At 36.9% G+C, this 18,057-nt stretch overlaps 1 protein-coding gene across 4 annotated transcripts in view; it reads right to left on the bottom strand.

Annotated features, from left to right (window-relative positions):
* LOC143222031 (protein phosphatase 1 regulatory subunit 16A-like) overlaps nucleotides 1–18,057 on the bottom strand; it is a 68,440-nt gene that overhangs the window by 34,659 nt on the left and 15,724 nt on the right. For 2 of the 4 annotated variants that reach the window (XM_076447857.1, XM_076447864.1), the window contains exon 2: nucleotides 6,150–6,821. In XM_076447857.1, coding sequence (XP_076303972.1) covers nucleotides 6,150–6,405 — 256 coding nt within the window. In that variant the 5' untranslated portion in view covers nucleotides 6,406–6,821. Of the gene's footprint in view, nucleotides 1–6,149; nucleotides 6,822–6,983; nucleotides 7,007–17,764; nucleotides 17,896–18,057 lie in introns of those variants that run through there. The other 2 variants (XM_076447863.1, XM_076447868.1) reach the window with 2 other exon arrangements.

Here is an 18,057-nt window from a genome sequence, read left to right as displayed (position 1 = left end):
GATACAGGTAGAATACCAGTGTGCAGTTTACCGATACAGGTAGAATACAAGTGTAGGGTTTACCGATACAGGTAGAATACAAGTGTAGGGTTTACCGATACAGGTAGAATACAAGTGTAGGGTTTACCGATAGAGGTAGAATACAAGTGTAGGGTTTACCGATACAGGTAGAATACAAGTGTAGGGTTTACCGATACAGGTAGAATAGCAGTGTACAGTTTACCGATACAGGTAGAATTTCAGTGTAGGGTTTACCGATACAGGTAGAATACCAGTGTAGGGTTTACCGATACAGGTAGAATACAAGTGTAGGATTTACCGATACAGGTAGAATACAAGTGTAGGATTTACCGATACAGGTAGAACACCAGTGTAGGGTTTACCGATACAGGTAGAACACCAGTGTAGGGTTTACCGATACAGGTAGAACACCAGTGTAGGGTTTACCGATACAGGTAGAACACCAGTGTAGGGTTTACCCATACAGGTAGAACACCAGTATAGGGTTTACCGATACAGGTAGAATACCAGTGTGCAGTTTACCGATACAGGTAGAACACCAGTGTAGGGTTTACCGATACAGGTAGAATACCAGTGTAGGGTTTACCGATACAGGTAGAATACCAGTGTAGGGTTTACCGATACAGGTAGAATACCAGTGTGCAGTTTACCGATACAGGTAGAATACAAGTGTAGGGTTTACCGATACAGGTAGAATACAAGTGTAGGGTTTACCGATACAGGTAGAATACCAGTGTGCAGTTTACCGATACAGGTAGAATACCAGTGTGCAGTTTACCGATACAGGTAGAATACCAGTGTGCAGTTTACCGATACAGGTAGAATACAAGTGTAGGGTTTACCGATACAGGTAGAATACAAGTGTAGGGTTTACCGATACAGGTAGAACACCAGTGTAGGGTTTAACGATACGGGTAGAATACCAGTGTAGGGTTTACCGATACAGGTAGAATAAAAGTGTAGGGTTTACCGATACAGGCAGAATACCAGTGTGCAGTTTACCGATACAGGTAGAATACAAGTGTAGGGTTTACCGATACAGGTAGAATACAAGTGTAGGGTTTACCGATACAGGTAGAATACAAGTGTAGGGTTTACCGATATAGGTAGAATAGCAGTGTACAGTTTACCGATACAGGTAGAATTCCAGTGTAGGGTTTACCGATACAGGTAGAATTCCAGTGTACAGTTTACCGATACAGGTAGAATACAAGTGTACAGTTTACCGATACAGGTAGAATACAAGTGTACAGTTTACCGATACAAGTAGAATACCAGTGTAGGGTTCACTAAAACGATAGTTACGAAGATAAAGTTCACTGGAATATCTCGACCGAGTCACACACGTGTGTAACGCAAGTCAGTTGAGACATTCCAGACACACTATTCCAACAAGAATAACAAACACGGTTTATCATTTCGTCTGATTGTTCCAAGCATCAGATAAGCCATACTTGTGTTGTGTCATTTAGTGCGTTGCTCTAAACGTTACAAAATAAACAGTTTGTTTTGTATTTCTATTTACGTTATTTATTCGTGATATTTTAAGAATATATAAAAATACGTTTTACCCTTTTTTATACGCGTACCACTGTCAAGTTTATTTGGTTAAAAAATGTATGTGTTTTTAGTCGGTGTAAGAAAAAAATATAAAAATACAAAGAGCTCGTGCACAAATTCAAATCTACGTATTTCATTCGACGTTAAGAACACGAAATTTTGGAATCTTTTAAAATACTAAAAACAAACAAAAACGTTCATTTTTCATGTTTTATTTTGGGAAAGAGGGTGTATGCTCTGTATCCACAACGGTAGATTTTCAGGAAGTCTTCTGAATCCGTTAAGGTAAATTTTGGTAATATTATGCAACTTGTGTTCCAGTCTTGTTTCCCGTAAAGTACGGTTATTGTAACCGATTGTTAATCGTCGAAATACAAGATGTGGACAGCTAAGTAAATCTTCAGTTTTTACCACATACAAGACGTACGGAGCTATGTTATCAATCTTTGCCAAATACAAGACATACAAAGCTATGTTCTCAGTTTTTACTATATACAAGACATACAGAGCTATGTTCTCAGTTTTTACTATATACAAGACATACAGAGCTAAGTTCTCAGTTTTTACTACATACAAGACGTACAGAGCTAAGTTCTCAGTGTTTACCAGATACAAGACGTACAGAGCTATGTTCACAGTTTTTACTACATACAAGACGTACAGAGCTAAGTTCTCAGTTTTTACCACATACAAGACGTACGGAGCTATGTTATCAATCTTTGCCAAATACAAGACATACAAAGCTATGTTCTCAGTTTTTACTATATACAAGACATACAGAGCTATGTTCTCAGTTTTTACTATATACAAGACATACAGAGCTAAGTTCTCAGTTTTTACTACATACAAGACGTACAGAGCTAAGTTCTCAGTATTTACCAGATACAAGACGTACAGAGCTACGTTCTCAGTATTTACCAGATACAAGACGTACAGAGCTACGTTCTCAGTATTTACCAGATACAAGACGTACAGAGCTACGTTCTCAGTATTTACCAGATACAAGACGTACAGAGCAATGTTCACAGTTTTTACTACAAACAAGACGTACAGAGCTATGTTCTCCGTTTTTACTACAAACAAGACGTACAGAGCTAAGTTCTCAGTTTTTACTACAAACAAGACCCACAGAGCTAAGTTCTCAGTTTTTGCTACATATAAGACGTACAGAGTTAAGTATTCAGTTTTTACTACAAACAAGACGCATAGAGCTAAGTTCACAGTTTTTACTGTAAACAAGACGCACAGAGCTAAGTTCTCAGTTTTTACTACAAACAAGACGTACAGAGCTAAGTTCTCAGTTTTTACTACAAACAAGACCCACAGAGCTAAGTTCTCAGTTTTTACTACAAACAAGACCCACAGAGCTAAGTTCACAGTTTTTACTACATCAAGACGAAGAGCTATGTTCACAGTTTTAACTACATACAAAACGAAGAGCTATGTTCTCAGTTTTTGCCAGATACAAGACGCACAGAGCTAAGTTCTCAGTTTTTACTATATACAAGACATACAGAGCTAAGTTCTCAGTTTTTAATACAAACAAGACGTACAGAGCTATGTTCACAGTTTTTACTACAAACAAGACGTACAGAGCTAAGTTCTCAGTTTTTACTGCATACAAGACGAAGAGCTAAGTTCACAGTGTTTACCAGATACAAGACGTACAGAGCAATGTTCACAGTTTTTACTACAAACAAGACGTACAGAGCTATGTTCTCCGTTTTTACTACAAACAAGACGTACAGAGCTAAGTTCTCAGTTTTTACTACAAACAAGACCCACAGAGCTAAGTTCTCAGTTTTGCTACATATAAGACGTACAGAGTTAAGTATTCAGTTTTTACTACAAACAAGACGCATAGAGCTAAGTTCACAGTGTTTACCAGATACAAGACGTACAGAGCAATGTTCACAGTTTTTACTACAAACAAGACGTACAGAGCTATGTTCTCCGTTTTTACTACAAACAAGACGTACAGAGCTAAGTTCTCAGTTTTTACTACAAACAAGACCCACAGAGCTAAGTTCTCAGTTTTGCTACATATAAGACGTACAGAGTTAAGTATTCAGTTTTTACTACAAACAAGACGCATAGAGCTAAGTTCACAGTTTTTACTGTAAACAAGACGCACAGAGCTAAGTTCTCAGTTTTTACTACAAACAAGACGTACAGAGCTAAGTTCTCAGTTTTTACTACAAACAAGACCCACAGAGCTAAGTTCTCAGTTTTTACTACAAACAAGACCCACAGAGCTAAGTTCACAGTTTTTACTACATCAAGACGAAGAGCTATGTTCACAGTTTTAACTACATACAAAACGAAGAGCTATGTTCTCAGTTTTTGCCAGATACAAGACGCACAGAGCTAAGTTCTCAGTTTTTACTATATACAAGACATACAGAGCTAAGTTCTCAGTTTTTAATACAAACAAGACGTACAGAGCTATGTTCACAGTTTTTACTACAAACAAGACGTACAGAGCTAAGTTCTCAGTTTTTACTGCATACAAGACGAAGAGCTAAGTTCACAGTGTTTACCAGATACAAGACGTACAGAGCAATGTTCACAGTTTTTACTACAAACAAGACGTACAGAGCTATGTTCTCCGTTTTTACTACAAACAAGACGTACAGAGCTAAGTTCTCAGTTTTTACTACAAACAAGACCCACAGAGCTAAGTTCTCAGTTTTTGCTACATATAAGACGTACAGAGTTAAGTATTCAGTTTTTACTACAAACAAGACGCATAGAGCTAAGTTCACAGTGTTTACCAGATACAAGACGTACAGAGCAATGTTCACAGTTTTTACTACAAACAAGACGTACAGAGCTAAGTTCTCAGTTTTTACTACAAACAAGACCCACAGAGCTAAGTTCTCAGTTTTTACTACAAACAAGACCCACAGAGCTAAGTTCACAGTTTTTACTACATCAAGACGAAGAGCTATGTTCACAGTTTTAACTACATACAAAACGAAGAGCTATGTTCTCAGTTTTTGCCAGATACAAGACGTACAGAGCTAAGTTCTCAGTTTTTACCAGACACAAGACGCACAGAGCTAAGTTTTCAGTTTTTACTATATACAAGACATACAGAGCTAAGTTCTCAGTTTTTAATACAAACAAGACGTACAGAGCTATGTTCACAGTTTTTACTACAAACAAGACGTACAGAGCTAAGTTCTCAGTTTTTACTGCATACAAGACGAAGAGCTAAGTTCACAGTGTTTACCAGATACAAGACGTACAGAGCAATGTTCACAGTTTTTACTACAAACAAGACGTACAGAGCTATGTTCTCCGTTTTTACTACAAACAAGACGTACAGAGCTAAGTTCTCAGTTTTTACTACAAACAAGACCCACAGAGCTAAGTTCTCAGTTTTTGCTACATATAAGACGTACAGAGTTAAGTATTCAGTTTTTACTACAAACAAGACGCATAGAGCTAAGTTCTCAGTTTTTACTACAAACAAGACGTACAGAGCTAAGTTCTCAGGTTTTACTACAAACAAGACGCACAGAGCTAAGTTCTCAGTTTTTACTACATACAAGACGCACAGAGATAAGTATTCAGTTATTACTACAAACAAGACGCATAGAGCTAAGTTCTCAGATTTTACTACAAACAAGACGTACAGAGCTAAGTTCACAGTTTTTACTACATCAAGACGAAGAGCTATGTTCACAGTTTTTACTACATACAAAACAAAGAGCTATGTTCTCAGTTTTTGCCAGATACAAGACGTACAGAGCTATGTTCTCCGTTTTTACTACAAACAAGACGCACAGAGCTAAGTTCACAGTTTTTACTGTAAACAAGACGCACAGAGCTAAGTTCTCAGTTTTTACTACAAACAAAACGTACAGAGCTAAGTTCTCAGTTTTTACTACATACAAGACGTACAGAGCTAAGTTCTCAGGTTTTACTACAAACAAGACGCACAGAGCTAAGTTCTCAGTTTTTACTACATACAAGACGCACAGAGCTAAGTTCTCAGTGTTTACCAGATACAAGACGTACAGAGCTATGTTCACAGTTTTTACTACATACAAGACGCACAGAGCTAAGTTCTCAGTGTTTACCAGATACAAGACGTACAGAGCTATGTTCTCAGTTTTTACTACAAACAAGACGTACAGAGCGATGTTCACAGTTTTTACTACAAACAAGACGTACAGAGCTACGTTCTCAGTTTTTACTACATAGAAGACGTACAGAGCTAAGTTCTCAGTTTTTACTACAAACAAGACGTACAGAGCTAAGTTCTCAGTTTTTACCAGATACACGACGTGCAGAGCTAAGTTCATAGTTTTTACTGTAAACAAGACGTACAAAGCTAAGTTCACAGTTTTTACTGTAAACAAGACGCACAGAGCTAAGTTCACAGTTTTTACTGTAAACAAGACGTACAGAGCTATGTTCTCAGTTTTTACTACATATAAGACGTACAGAGCTAAGTTCTCAATGTTTACCAGATACAAGACGCACAGAGCTAAGGTCTCAGTTTTTACCAGATACAAGACGTACAGAGCTATGTTCTCACATACATATCCTAAACATACCTTCTTCTATGTCGTTTCTTGCAGCAGCTTCCAGCAGCATCACACTCGGAACAAAATGAATCTTGTAATCATTTGTCTTGGTTTTACGGTTCAGGTTTTGCTCGGTTTTTTTCCTCTTGCTGGTGTATTCTTTCTCTCTCTGACTCCATTTCTTCATTTGTTGAAGGCGTCGCTTGCGGGCGTGCTTTAGCCTATCTTGTGTGCTCATCTTCTCGACGAGTGCCATCTCCGCCATCAGCTCCGTATGATCGGCCATCCCTTACTTCTATATATTATATCTTTTAACTATATAAAAACCTAGTAGGATAACGTACAAACTTTAACCGTAGAGTCTGACATAAATGATCTGCTCGTAAGTACAACGGCTAGCTAGCGAGCAATATAACACCTTTTTGTTTGTTTCTCAGTTTCTCGAAATTCTTGGGACAGCGACAAAAAGAATCTATGAAAACTACAAGTACCTTGGTTGTCACGATGTAACCCGTATTTGAAACACAAGAGTAACTGACGAAGCCGGTTCTTTACGGAGTTGGACGGATAACGTTCTCCAATGATGTGCGTTTTACTTGTATGGGTTGGTTTCCTTAGTAACGGCAGTTGGGAACATGGGGAGAAGGGGTGTCAAAAAATTTCAACTTTGTGTCTACGTTGCTTCATGACAGTTCTCGGACACTAAAAATATAAACAGTATATATTTAAATGTTTCTAATATATAACAAATATATATAAGAGTAAATTTTGCCTTAATAATAAGTAAGCTTTGTGTACATATTAAATGATACATAAAACATATCACAAACATAGAACAAAGTTAAATCAACCAACAATCCATACCTGTGTATAGTAAACCTGGCAACCTCACCCGCAGGAAAATCCCCTCCCCGCGGACATCTCTTATTATATTAATATAATGACTAAAATCGGGGGGGAAACAAACATATATTTCTTGGATTTCATAAAATAATGATTATTTAAAACCGTTTAAGTTTTGTTTGTTTTTTTAACTTCGCGTAAAGGCGGGAAGGCAGCTAGTCATCACCACCCACCGCCAACTCTTGGGCTACTCTTTTACCAACGAATAGTGGGATTGCCTGTCACATTATAACGCCACCACGGCTTAAAGGGCGAGCACGCTTGGTGTGGTGGGAATTCGAACCCACGACCCTCAGATTACGAGTCGAGTGCTTTAACCACCTGGCCATGCCAGGCCAAACTGTTTAAGTAGGATAAAATAACAGGTTTCACGTTAAATTGTGTTTATTGTAATAAAATAAAAACGTTGAAATATGCAAAGATATAAGACGTTTCAGTCGGAGATAAATCGTTATTCTGTCCTATTTCAGTCAGTTATATTAAAATAAAAAAAACATGGTTATAAGAGGGGGGAGTTGTGTAGCATGTCAAAACATTAAGTTCACACTTGAATCTTAAGCCTATCCTACAAACAGTGCATGGCATAATTAACTTGAAAAGTAAGTTTAAACACGTGTAGTTTATCACTAGTACAACACTTAAAACAGTGAGAGTTTGTCTCTAGCCACATTAGAAACATGTTACACACAAAACAGTGATAACCCAGCATCTAAGGTGACCATTTACAAACATATAAACCACAAGCCACCACTGCCCAACTTCATTCTATTAGCTACATCGTTTTGACAGTTCTGAAGTCCCAACACAACTTTGCAATAAGTTCTGGATGTGACTCATACACCCTATTTCGTTTAAAACCCTCAAAATACCAACTTTTTTTCATGTCATTCAATACCAGTGGGGTATACATATTGCATAATGTTGGGTAATTTATATTTCTGCTTGTTGCGACACCCTATTAAAATATAAGACAGTTTTCACAAAGAAGGATTGGTTTGTTTGTTTTGAATTTCGCGCAAAGCTACACAAAGGCTATCTGCGCTAGCCGTTTCTAACTTAGCAGTGTAAGACTAGAGGGAAGGCAGCTAGTCATCGCCACCCACCGCCAACTCTGGGGTTACTCTTACCAACGAATAGTGGGATTGAACGATACATAATAACGCCCTACGGCTGAAAGGGCAAGCATGTTTGGTGCGACGGGGGTTCGAACCCAGAACCCTCAGATTATGAGTCGAGTGCCTTAACCATCTGGCCATGCCGGGACCACAGAAAGAAGGAATAAATAGTTTTCAAACGAGTACATAAAACAGTAAACCCCGCACTTACGAGTTTGTTATATGTCACATAACAAGCTAGATTCACTAAGAATGTTATACCACATTTAAACTGATGAACATGGTGATATACAATTCATTCCTATTAATGTTTAAAGACGTGAAATTAAAATGGACCTTGTAATTCAAAAGAGAGTCTAGGAAGGGAAACTACTCTAAATGCACACACTCGAACCTTGATCTCGAGTCTACTACACAAGGTTGGAGTTAAGAATGTTTCAATTACACCGACTGCATGTTATTACAGCGCCACCTATTAGCTGCGTGCCTGAGTTCGAGATTAAAATAGGCTAATGTTTCAACTTACATCACTTCACTACGCTGACAAGACCGACGTTTCACTGTCACGTGTAAATAGAGTTTTATTATCCAGAGAGAGAGAGGCTTCTATCTAATGAGATACAAGCAACTTTCCAGAAATTCTATTAAAACGAAAACATCTCGCGCAGGAGTTGTGTGATAAGGATTAGACGACACAGTAACAAAATGTTGAAATGAGAAAATTTTTTTATTAATTTAAAAGACAGACACGTAATTGCAAGAAACACAGTCAAATATCCGCTCGTCAATAACTACTTTTTCCCTCAGGAATTTAAAATGTTGTTTTTTTCATGTCAAAATATGCTGTTAATCACAATTAGTTCATGAGAATTTCGTAAAACTTTTATCCTAACTGAGTTTTATAAATTTAGTATTCTACAAGTAAAACATTTACGCAATAGAAGACACTAACAGGAGTTTAGTCCAGCCTTCTGTAAACAATAATAGTACAATAACTGAATCACTAACTATATCATATCAATGGTTCACAGAATTCGATCCCAGAAGAACTGGAAGGGAATGCTGGGAAATAACTGTTTATCTACATTAAACAAAACCTATTTGTACCACAACCATTTTATCCGGAAGTTACGAATATTTCTAATTCCAACCATGTTTGCTCCTGTACATGAATTAGGTTTCGGTATTTTCGACATTAGTCGTATCACATGTTTCAAGTGGGTTAAATAAACACACAAGTATCAACATGATTCACTTACATGAATTTCTCTTACAATTTAAACAGATATGTCTAGTTATTTCTAACAACTCGCTTCTTCTTCCTGGAGTTACAAAGCTAGCTTTTGTTACACAGAACTGCGGATCATTTTTACAAATTTTCTTTGTCCAACTTCCACAAATCCCAGAGGTAACGTGAACTGTTCAATAACAAGTTCCAGATCATATCAAACGGTGACGTCAGCAGGAGCTCTGTATTTGGTTTATTTCAAACAGGGGAATATGTCACCACAACGAGGTTCGATTTCCTTAAAACACTTTAAACGATCCAGGGTTACTTCTTCCTTCCTCATTGTTTACTGACGGTTCCTACCTTAAGGTATGTTCTATAACAACTTTCATGCACACGCAACCGACCCACGCATTTCAGTCGATTAATTAACAAGTTGAATACCGTGCATGTCTTTGTCATATTTATTTTAACGTGCTCAGAGCGTAACTAATCAGTTAGTTCGACGAATCGTGACACGTTAAAAAAATCGAGATTTATTATACGTATCACACACTGTTAACACACAGTATTGTGTTTAGTGAGTATCGATTATGATTACTTGTTACCAGCATAAATTTAATCAGTTCAAAAATATGCCTGGTGGTTAAAATTTTCGACCCACAATTTGTGGATAGCAGGATCAAATCCAATCACCGAAAATGTCCAGCTGGTCAGTCGTGGGGCTTATTACGTGACAGTCAATACCATTATTCATTGGTACAGAGAGGATCAAGAGTTGGCGGTGCGTGTTGTTGAGTGGCAACCTTTCCTCTAATCAAGACTAAGGACGGCTCGCGCAAATAGCCTTCGAACAACTTTGGGTGAAGTTCAAAAAATAAGCAATTTTTCAATAAAACATGTGTCTAGACCCTAACTTTCAGCAGTTCATCTATAGAACCCTCTATAGACGAAATTATACAACCACTCAAAAATATAGCTGCCGTTATATTATCCAAAACCAAGCAGTTATGTAATGAAATAAATAAAACCGAAAGTTAAGAAATAATGATTATAAACTTTGATCTTATACACAGAATTGTTCATGATCAGGTACATGACAATGTTTTTACTAACGTCAAGGACACACTAGTAATAAACATTGTCTCATTGGCTTTATTTGTGGACTCGATGTCGCAGCGTGAAACCATAGCTGAAGAGAAGGTTCCCTGTTTTTGATGTAATTAAAATATAAGTTTCCTTTCTAAACGGCATCTCATGTGCATATGTGCTGAATGAACAGGTCAGAGAATCCTAGATACCAGATACAGCCATCCTTAATTTTGAGTTACTGACCAGAGTTGGAACTGCGATCTAGTATTACCCGCCGCCAGAGGGATTTGTTCTGCTCTTTGAACCGAATAATGGAATTGATTGTCACTTTTATAACATACCCATACATGAAAATATGGATTTTATTCAGCGGTACCACGTCTCCAATCGTGTATCCATCCATTCGTATGACGACATCCTTAAGGCTAGACCCTTTTATCGACATATACCGTATAACATTGTATAGATATACCATAGGCACTCGTGAAGGAAAACATAGTGTTTATCAACACCTTTCCGACTTCTTAAAAAACAAAATTCCCAAATGTGAAATCGAAAACAGATAACAGTTGTTAACAAATTCGCCTGGTGGGCATGAATGTATAATCACGTTCAGATGACAGTTAAGCCTTTTAATGCAACTGGCGCAACTTACGTTGTTTGTTGTCCATGGCAGCGCGAGATTAAACGAACTATTTGTCTTCTGCCCGCCACGGGCATTGAAACCCAAATTTTAGCATCGTAAAGCCAGAAGGCTTGTCTGCGAACTATTGCTGGTGTGTTTGAGTGAAGCATTTGGCATGACAAAACGTCCAAAGGACATTTTAAAAGTGTAATGCATTTAGAATACGTCAGGCGCGTATTGGTCTTGTACTTGTGTGTAAGGGGGGGGGGGGTCTTATGACAAAGGCACACCGCGCTATCTGCTGTATTCACCGAAAGGAATCGAACCCCTGATATTAGCATTGTAAATCCGAAGACTTGCCGCTGTCCCACCAGGAGACGTGTTAAGAGGAGCCCGAGAATTATTAAAAACACTAATACTTAGTTCTGACAGCTCACTTAAACCCATATAACACTAACACATAGTTCTGATAGCTCACTTAAACCCATATAACTCTAACACATAGTTCTGATAGCTCACTTAAACTCATATAACACTAACACAGAGTTCTGATAGCTCACTTAAACCCATATAACACTAACACAGAGTTCTGATAGCTCACTTAAACCCATATAACACTAACACAGAGTTCTGATAGCTCACTTAAACCCATATAACATTAACACATAGTTCTGATAGCTCACTTAAACCCATATAACACTAACACATAGTTCTGATAGCTCACTTAAACCCATATAACACTAACACATAGTTCTGATAGCTCACTTAAACCCATATAACACTAACACATAGTTCTGATAGCTCACTTAAACCCATATAACATTAACACATAGTTCTGATAGCTCACTTAAACCCATATAACACTAACACATAGTTCTGATAGCTCACTTAAACTCATATAACACTAACACAGAGTTCTGATAGCTCACTTAAACCCATATAACACTAACACAGAGTTCTGATAGCTCACTTAAACCTATATAACACTAACACAGAGTTCTGATAGCTCACTTAAACCCATATAACACTAACACATAGTTCTGATAGCTCACTTAAACCCATATAACACTAACACATAGTTCTGATAGCTCACTTAAACCCATATAACACTAACACATAGTTCTGATAGCTCACTTAAACCCATATAACACTAACACATAGTTCTGATAGCTCACTTAAACCCATATAACACTAACACATAGTTCTGATAGCTCACTTAAACCCATATAACACTAACACAGAGTTCTGATAGCTCACTTAAACCCATATAACCTTAGTGGAATATTACAGATATTAAAACAAGTACTGTTCCTTACACTTACTATTTATCATACTGTATGCCTATCTTTAACTGTGAAGATCTGTCTGTCTGTGATTTAAACAAGAAAGATTTCTCATTTATCCCTACGTCTGAGCCTATCCACTTAGCTACGCATATCTTATCTGTTGTGTCTGTACTGGTCTGCGCCTAACCATCTGTCTTTCAATTTTATTTATGTTTGGATTATCCATCTGTTCCTCTGAGTATGTCTCTGTTTATCTATGAAAGTCGTTACTAAGCTTCTTAAAATCCTCTGTTGTAACGTAAGAAGTTTAATATCTCGCCAAAACGTTAATCCGGGCATTTACGGAAATAACCACATATACTTTGAAAGACAATTTATCAACATTTTAAAATATATCGTCACAGAAGAAAAACACAGATGTGCTAAGACTAAAAACGTAAGTCCAGCTGTTCTTCTCTGAAGTCATCAGTAATGCAAACAAACTAGATCCATCGACGCCATTGTATCCTTAAAAGACGTTCTCCTAACAAACTGTAGGTGGCACGTGGAATTCCCACGCACGAGAAACGAGTTACATATGACGTATACAATCGGGTAAATCATCGAATCCAGCGAAACAAAATTCATATTGATTTGTATTTCATTATCTATTTCTTCAGAAGAAATTTAATAATCTTAATGATAAAAAGGGTTGGGGTGGGTGGAAGATGACGTGTTACTTCTTTCTTTCTACGTATAATGTTTTAAATTACGACTTTTCTGTAGGTTCATTTTCAGAGTTAAATTATTGAAGTCGAGTTGTTTTGTAGGTTCGTTTAGAGGAAGAAATAATTGAAGTCAAGTTGTTGTATAGGTTCGTCTAGAGGAAGAAATGATTGAAGTCAAGTTGTTGTATAGGTTCGTCTAGATGAAGAAATGATTGAAGTCAAGTTGTTGTATAGGTTCGTTTAGAGGAAGAAATGATTGAAGTCAAGTTGTTGTATAGGTTCGTCTAGAGGAAGAAATGATTGAAGTCAAGTTGTTGTATAGGTTCATTTAGAGGAAGAAATGATTGAAGTCAAGTTGTTGTATAGGTTCGTCTAGAGGAAGAAATGATTGAAGTCAAGTTGTTGTATAGGTTCGTTTAGAGGAAGAAATGATTGAAGTCAAGTTGTTGTATAGGTTCGTCTAGAGGAAGAAATGATTGAGTCAAGTTGTTGTATAGGTTCGTCTAGAGGAAGAAATGATTGAAGTCAAGTTGTTGTATAGGTTCGTTTAGAGCAAGAAATGATTAAAGTTGTTTTATAGGTTCGTTTAGAGGAAGAAATGATTGAAGTCAATGGGTTTGTTTGAATATGAGGTTCGTTCGTTTAGAGGAAGAAATGATTGAAGTCAAGTTGTTGTATAGGTTCATTTAGAGGAAGAAATGATTGAAGTCAAGTTGTTGTATAGGTTCGTCTAGAGGAAGAAATGATTGAAGTCAAGTTGTTGTATAGGTTCGTCTAGAGGAAGAAATGATTGAAGTCAAGTTGTTGTATAGGTTCGTCTAGAGGAAGAAATGATTGAGTCAAGTTGTTGTATAGGTTCGTCTAGAGGAAGAAATGATTGAAGTCAAGTTGTTGTATAGGTTCGTTTAGAGCAAGAAATGATTAAAGTTGTTTTATAGGTTCGTTTAGAGGAAGAAATGATTGAAGTCGAAAATTTTATGGGTTTGTTTAGGGGAAGAAATGATTGAAGTCGAAATTTGTATAGGTTCGTTTGGAAGAAGAAACATATTTGGCAGTAACTGTAAAATAGTGTGTTCTTTCTTCTTCCAAACTCAGTGTCGTAGAAGCAAGAAGACAAGTCATTCACAAAACAACGTAACGTCACAGTACCTAGTAATATATATATTAGTTTCTTATAACTGAAGAAACAAGCTGAATGTAGTTAACGTTACCTCAAAGATAATACATTCTCAATAACAGCAATAATAGGGTGACCTCTCTTCCCAGTAACATGTTTCACACTATCATCCCACTGAGTTTGGTCCAGCACTCGAGAAGGAGTTAGATAGCTAGATCAACAATGAAAACTGCGGTGTTGAACAACAAGGTGTGTAATTAGATCAACAATGAAAACTGTAATGTTGACCAACAAGGTGTATAATTAGATCAACAATGAAAACTGTGGTGTTGACCAACAAGGTGTATAATTAGATCAACAATGAAAACTGTGGTGTTGACCAACAGGGTGTATAATTAGATCAACAATGAAAACTGTAATGTTGACCAACAAGGTGTATAATTAGATCAACAATGAAAACTGTGGTGTTGAACAACAGGGTGTATAATTAGATCAACAATGAAAACTGTGGTGTTGAACAACAAGGTGTATAATTAGATCAACAATGAAAAATGTGGTGTTGAACAACAAGGTGTATAATTAGATCAACAATGAAAACTGTGGTGTTGAACAACAAGGTGTATAATTAGATCAACAATGAAAACTGTGGTGTTGAACAACAAGGTGTATAATTAGATCAACAATGAAAACTGTGGTGTTGAGCAAGTTATTCCAATGGCAGTACATGATGTGAAACGTTTGATAAAGTAGAACGAACCACCAGTTACAATAAGCCATGTACGTATTATACCACCTCCAGCAGGTTGTCGAATTAAGGTAAACACGTTGTGTCATATAAAAGATGTACCAGGTATGACTGGCCACAGGTATGGAATTTAAAAAACAAAACAGAGGTATGACTCCCGAGAATCACAGACAGGGATCCATCCGTATACATATCATGCTGATGACGTCACACGAAAACACACAAAACCATTTCGAGATTATATTTTAATAAATAGTCTACACTTTTGATTTGTTTGTTTCAGCGCTAAGCTACACAGTGGGCTACTTGTGCCTTGTTAAGCATGAACAAATCAAACCCCAGATTTTAGCATTCATTGCGAGTCCACAGACCTATTGTTGGCTCACTGAGAAATAAAACTACGATACGTAACTTAATTTTGACAGTATATTATTAGCCCTTTAAATTATTTTGATAAATAAGGTAAACTAGTAAACAAGTGAACATACAGCTAAGAAAAATTTCGAATTCCGGTGACCTGACCATCAGTATAATTTTTCTTTAACCTCCATTCTCGTAATAAGCTAATCTAATGTTTGACTACTGTTTTTCAACACATTTGTCACATGAGTTCATGAATTATTCCAGATTATGTGTTAGAAGAGACGTGTATAAATCTTTGCGTAGCCTCGAACCCAGTCTGTACCAAGCTCCCATCAATCGATTACAGATAATCTATTGTTTTCTATGTAAACATAAAGTTGCGTTGAATACAAACCCTTATATTTTAAGCACTAAACTGTAAACGGAAGAATGCCAAACAATACTTGTGTAAGATTACATCGAACTCTCAACTCCAAGGTATCGTAACATTTACGGCCCCCCTCAATTTACAGACACGATCCCTTATCAACTGAAACCAAAACTGTAATCCATACGTAATGTCAAATAACAAAACGCGATGGTTCTCACTAGCGCGGAGAAAATAGCTGTTGAAAGCTAGAAGTCTAATCCAGAAAGTCGAATACTTTGGTCAAAAAAATACACAGAATAACGATTTGTAGGAACTTTACACAAGTAGCAGACGATTATCACCCGGAAGCTTAAAACTTTGTTTGGTCGTACTGACTTGTACTGACGTCATACGGAACATTTATTCTTTCTTAGTTTTCGTACTTTATAACAAAAAAGTTTCATTTGCTAAATTTTACAAAGTTACTCGAGGTCCATCTGCGCAAGCTTAAGTGATTGGCTAAAAGAAAGACAGTAAGAGCACCCACTAACAACTCTTGAGCTACTCTAATCGTACAGGGACTTCGACTGTCACGCTTATTACGCACCCACGGCTTCAGAGAGTAATGGACAAATTTTGCCTTTTTTCACAAGACCTCAGTATGAGTCAATACTGACTTGTTTCAGTATGATGGACTGATATTGTCTTATTCTTAATGACTCAGTTTAATGGACTGACATGCAAACACAAGACGAGCGACATATTACAATTTTCACCTTATACACACATTATAGATATGAAAAGCAGGGAACTCTACAGCTTAATTAGATACAAATCTATTAACAAAATCTGGGGAGAAACCTATAAGTATTATTCCAACAACAATAACAAACAAATCAGTTATAAACTGGTATATGTGAGGGACAGTCTCTCTAAAACACTTCAAAAGAATGCCTAAAAATCAGATTAGGGAGCAGCGATGTTTTCATAAATAATAAAATAATCCTTATCTGAAACCATATTTTTTAGAAATAAACCGTCTTTTATCGATTACACCTCGCAGTTTAAGTAAAGGTCGTGTCAGGGTTGACTGGAAAACGGATAAATAACAAACTTGAAAAACAATTTATTTGAAATGATAAAGAGAGATAAGAAGTCCGATTACACACAATTCTTTCTTACTTCTACACACTGCTTAACACAGTCAAGAAAAACCTTGAAATTCAGCTTCTGATTCGAAAGTGTTGTTATACTTTTTAAAAAAATCCATTTACAAGTTATCACATCTCCAGATATTCCACCTCAGCTTCACGAAGTCCAGTTGTCTCTTACCATTCCATTTAACTCGATTTTCTGCGTTAGCCAAGAAAGGCTAAATCTAATAAACGCGTCAAACTTCGTGAGACTTTTACTCGGATTATGACCGAAAACCTCGTTAACAGAAACGGCACACAGCCGATGTTTCCGTGCATCCTAACGTTTACATATTTTAGTTTGATTGGGATACTGGTTTACGTGCGTCTAATCAGGTTTGTTTTATGGAACTGGCTTCATTAATTTGAAAAAAGTTGCCTTTTTAAGCTGTGGTTTATATAGTTTACTGTTTATGAAAAGTTTTATTATAATCATAGCATACTCTAGAACTTTAATATTTAACAAATATGTAGTTCTTCTCACCAAAGCAGGATCTTAAAAATCATACAGTCAGGAACTAGAACGTCACAGGAAAAATCTTCACTGATCAGATAACCAATCAGTTATCAGAGCAGTTTTAACATTAATCAACAAGAATGCCTTGATTAATAATTCCCGTCGCACCAAACATGGTCGCCCTTTCAGCCGTGAGGGCTTAAAAAATTTCGGTCAATCCCACTATTCGTTGGTAAAAGAGTAGCCCAAGGGTTGATGACTAGCTGCCTTCCCTCTTGTCTTACACTGCTAAATCAGGTACGGCTAGCACAGATAGCCCTCGTGTAGTTTTGCGCGAAAAATTCAAACCAAACTAACACCATCACTAAACAACCTCCATCCCTGCATATTTGTGATTCTACGGTCCAATCAATATTTTATGGCTTCCTACCCTATACACCAGAAAGGTATACTTATTTCACTTACTCAGTTCATCGTCAATGTCTCGTGACGAAACACGTTCTTCTACAGATAAACGAGCAACGAAACTGCTTATACAGTAGTGCTGAACAATGAGGAACGTGTCCTAAGAACACTCACGTGCACATACACACCAGAACACAATTTACGTATCAATTCTAAAACATGTTGTATTCGCTTACACGAACGTATTTTACAGAATGTTTGGTAATGTCACTTAATATAACAAGTTTGTTAAATCAGTACGTGCATGGACATTCTGCTTTTTTGTTTTCGTTTACGCAAGCAAAATAATATTT

Source organism: Tachypleus tridentatus, chromosome 1 (genome assembly GCF_004210375.1).
Source record: "Tachypleus tridentatus isolate NWPU-2018 chromosome 1, ASM421037v1, whole genome shotgun sequence".
Lineage (NCBI taxonomy): Eukaryota > Metazoa > Arthropoda > Merostomata > Xiphosura > Limulidae > Tachypleus > Tachypleus tridentatus.
The sequence above is the reverse complement of the archived record's forward strand: the minus strand, read 5'-3'. Positions and strand labels throughout refer to the sequence as shown.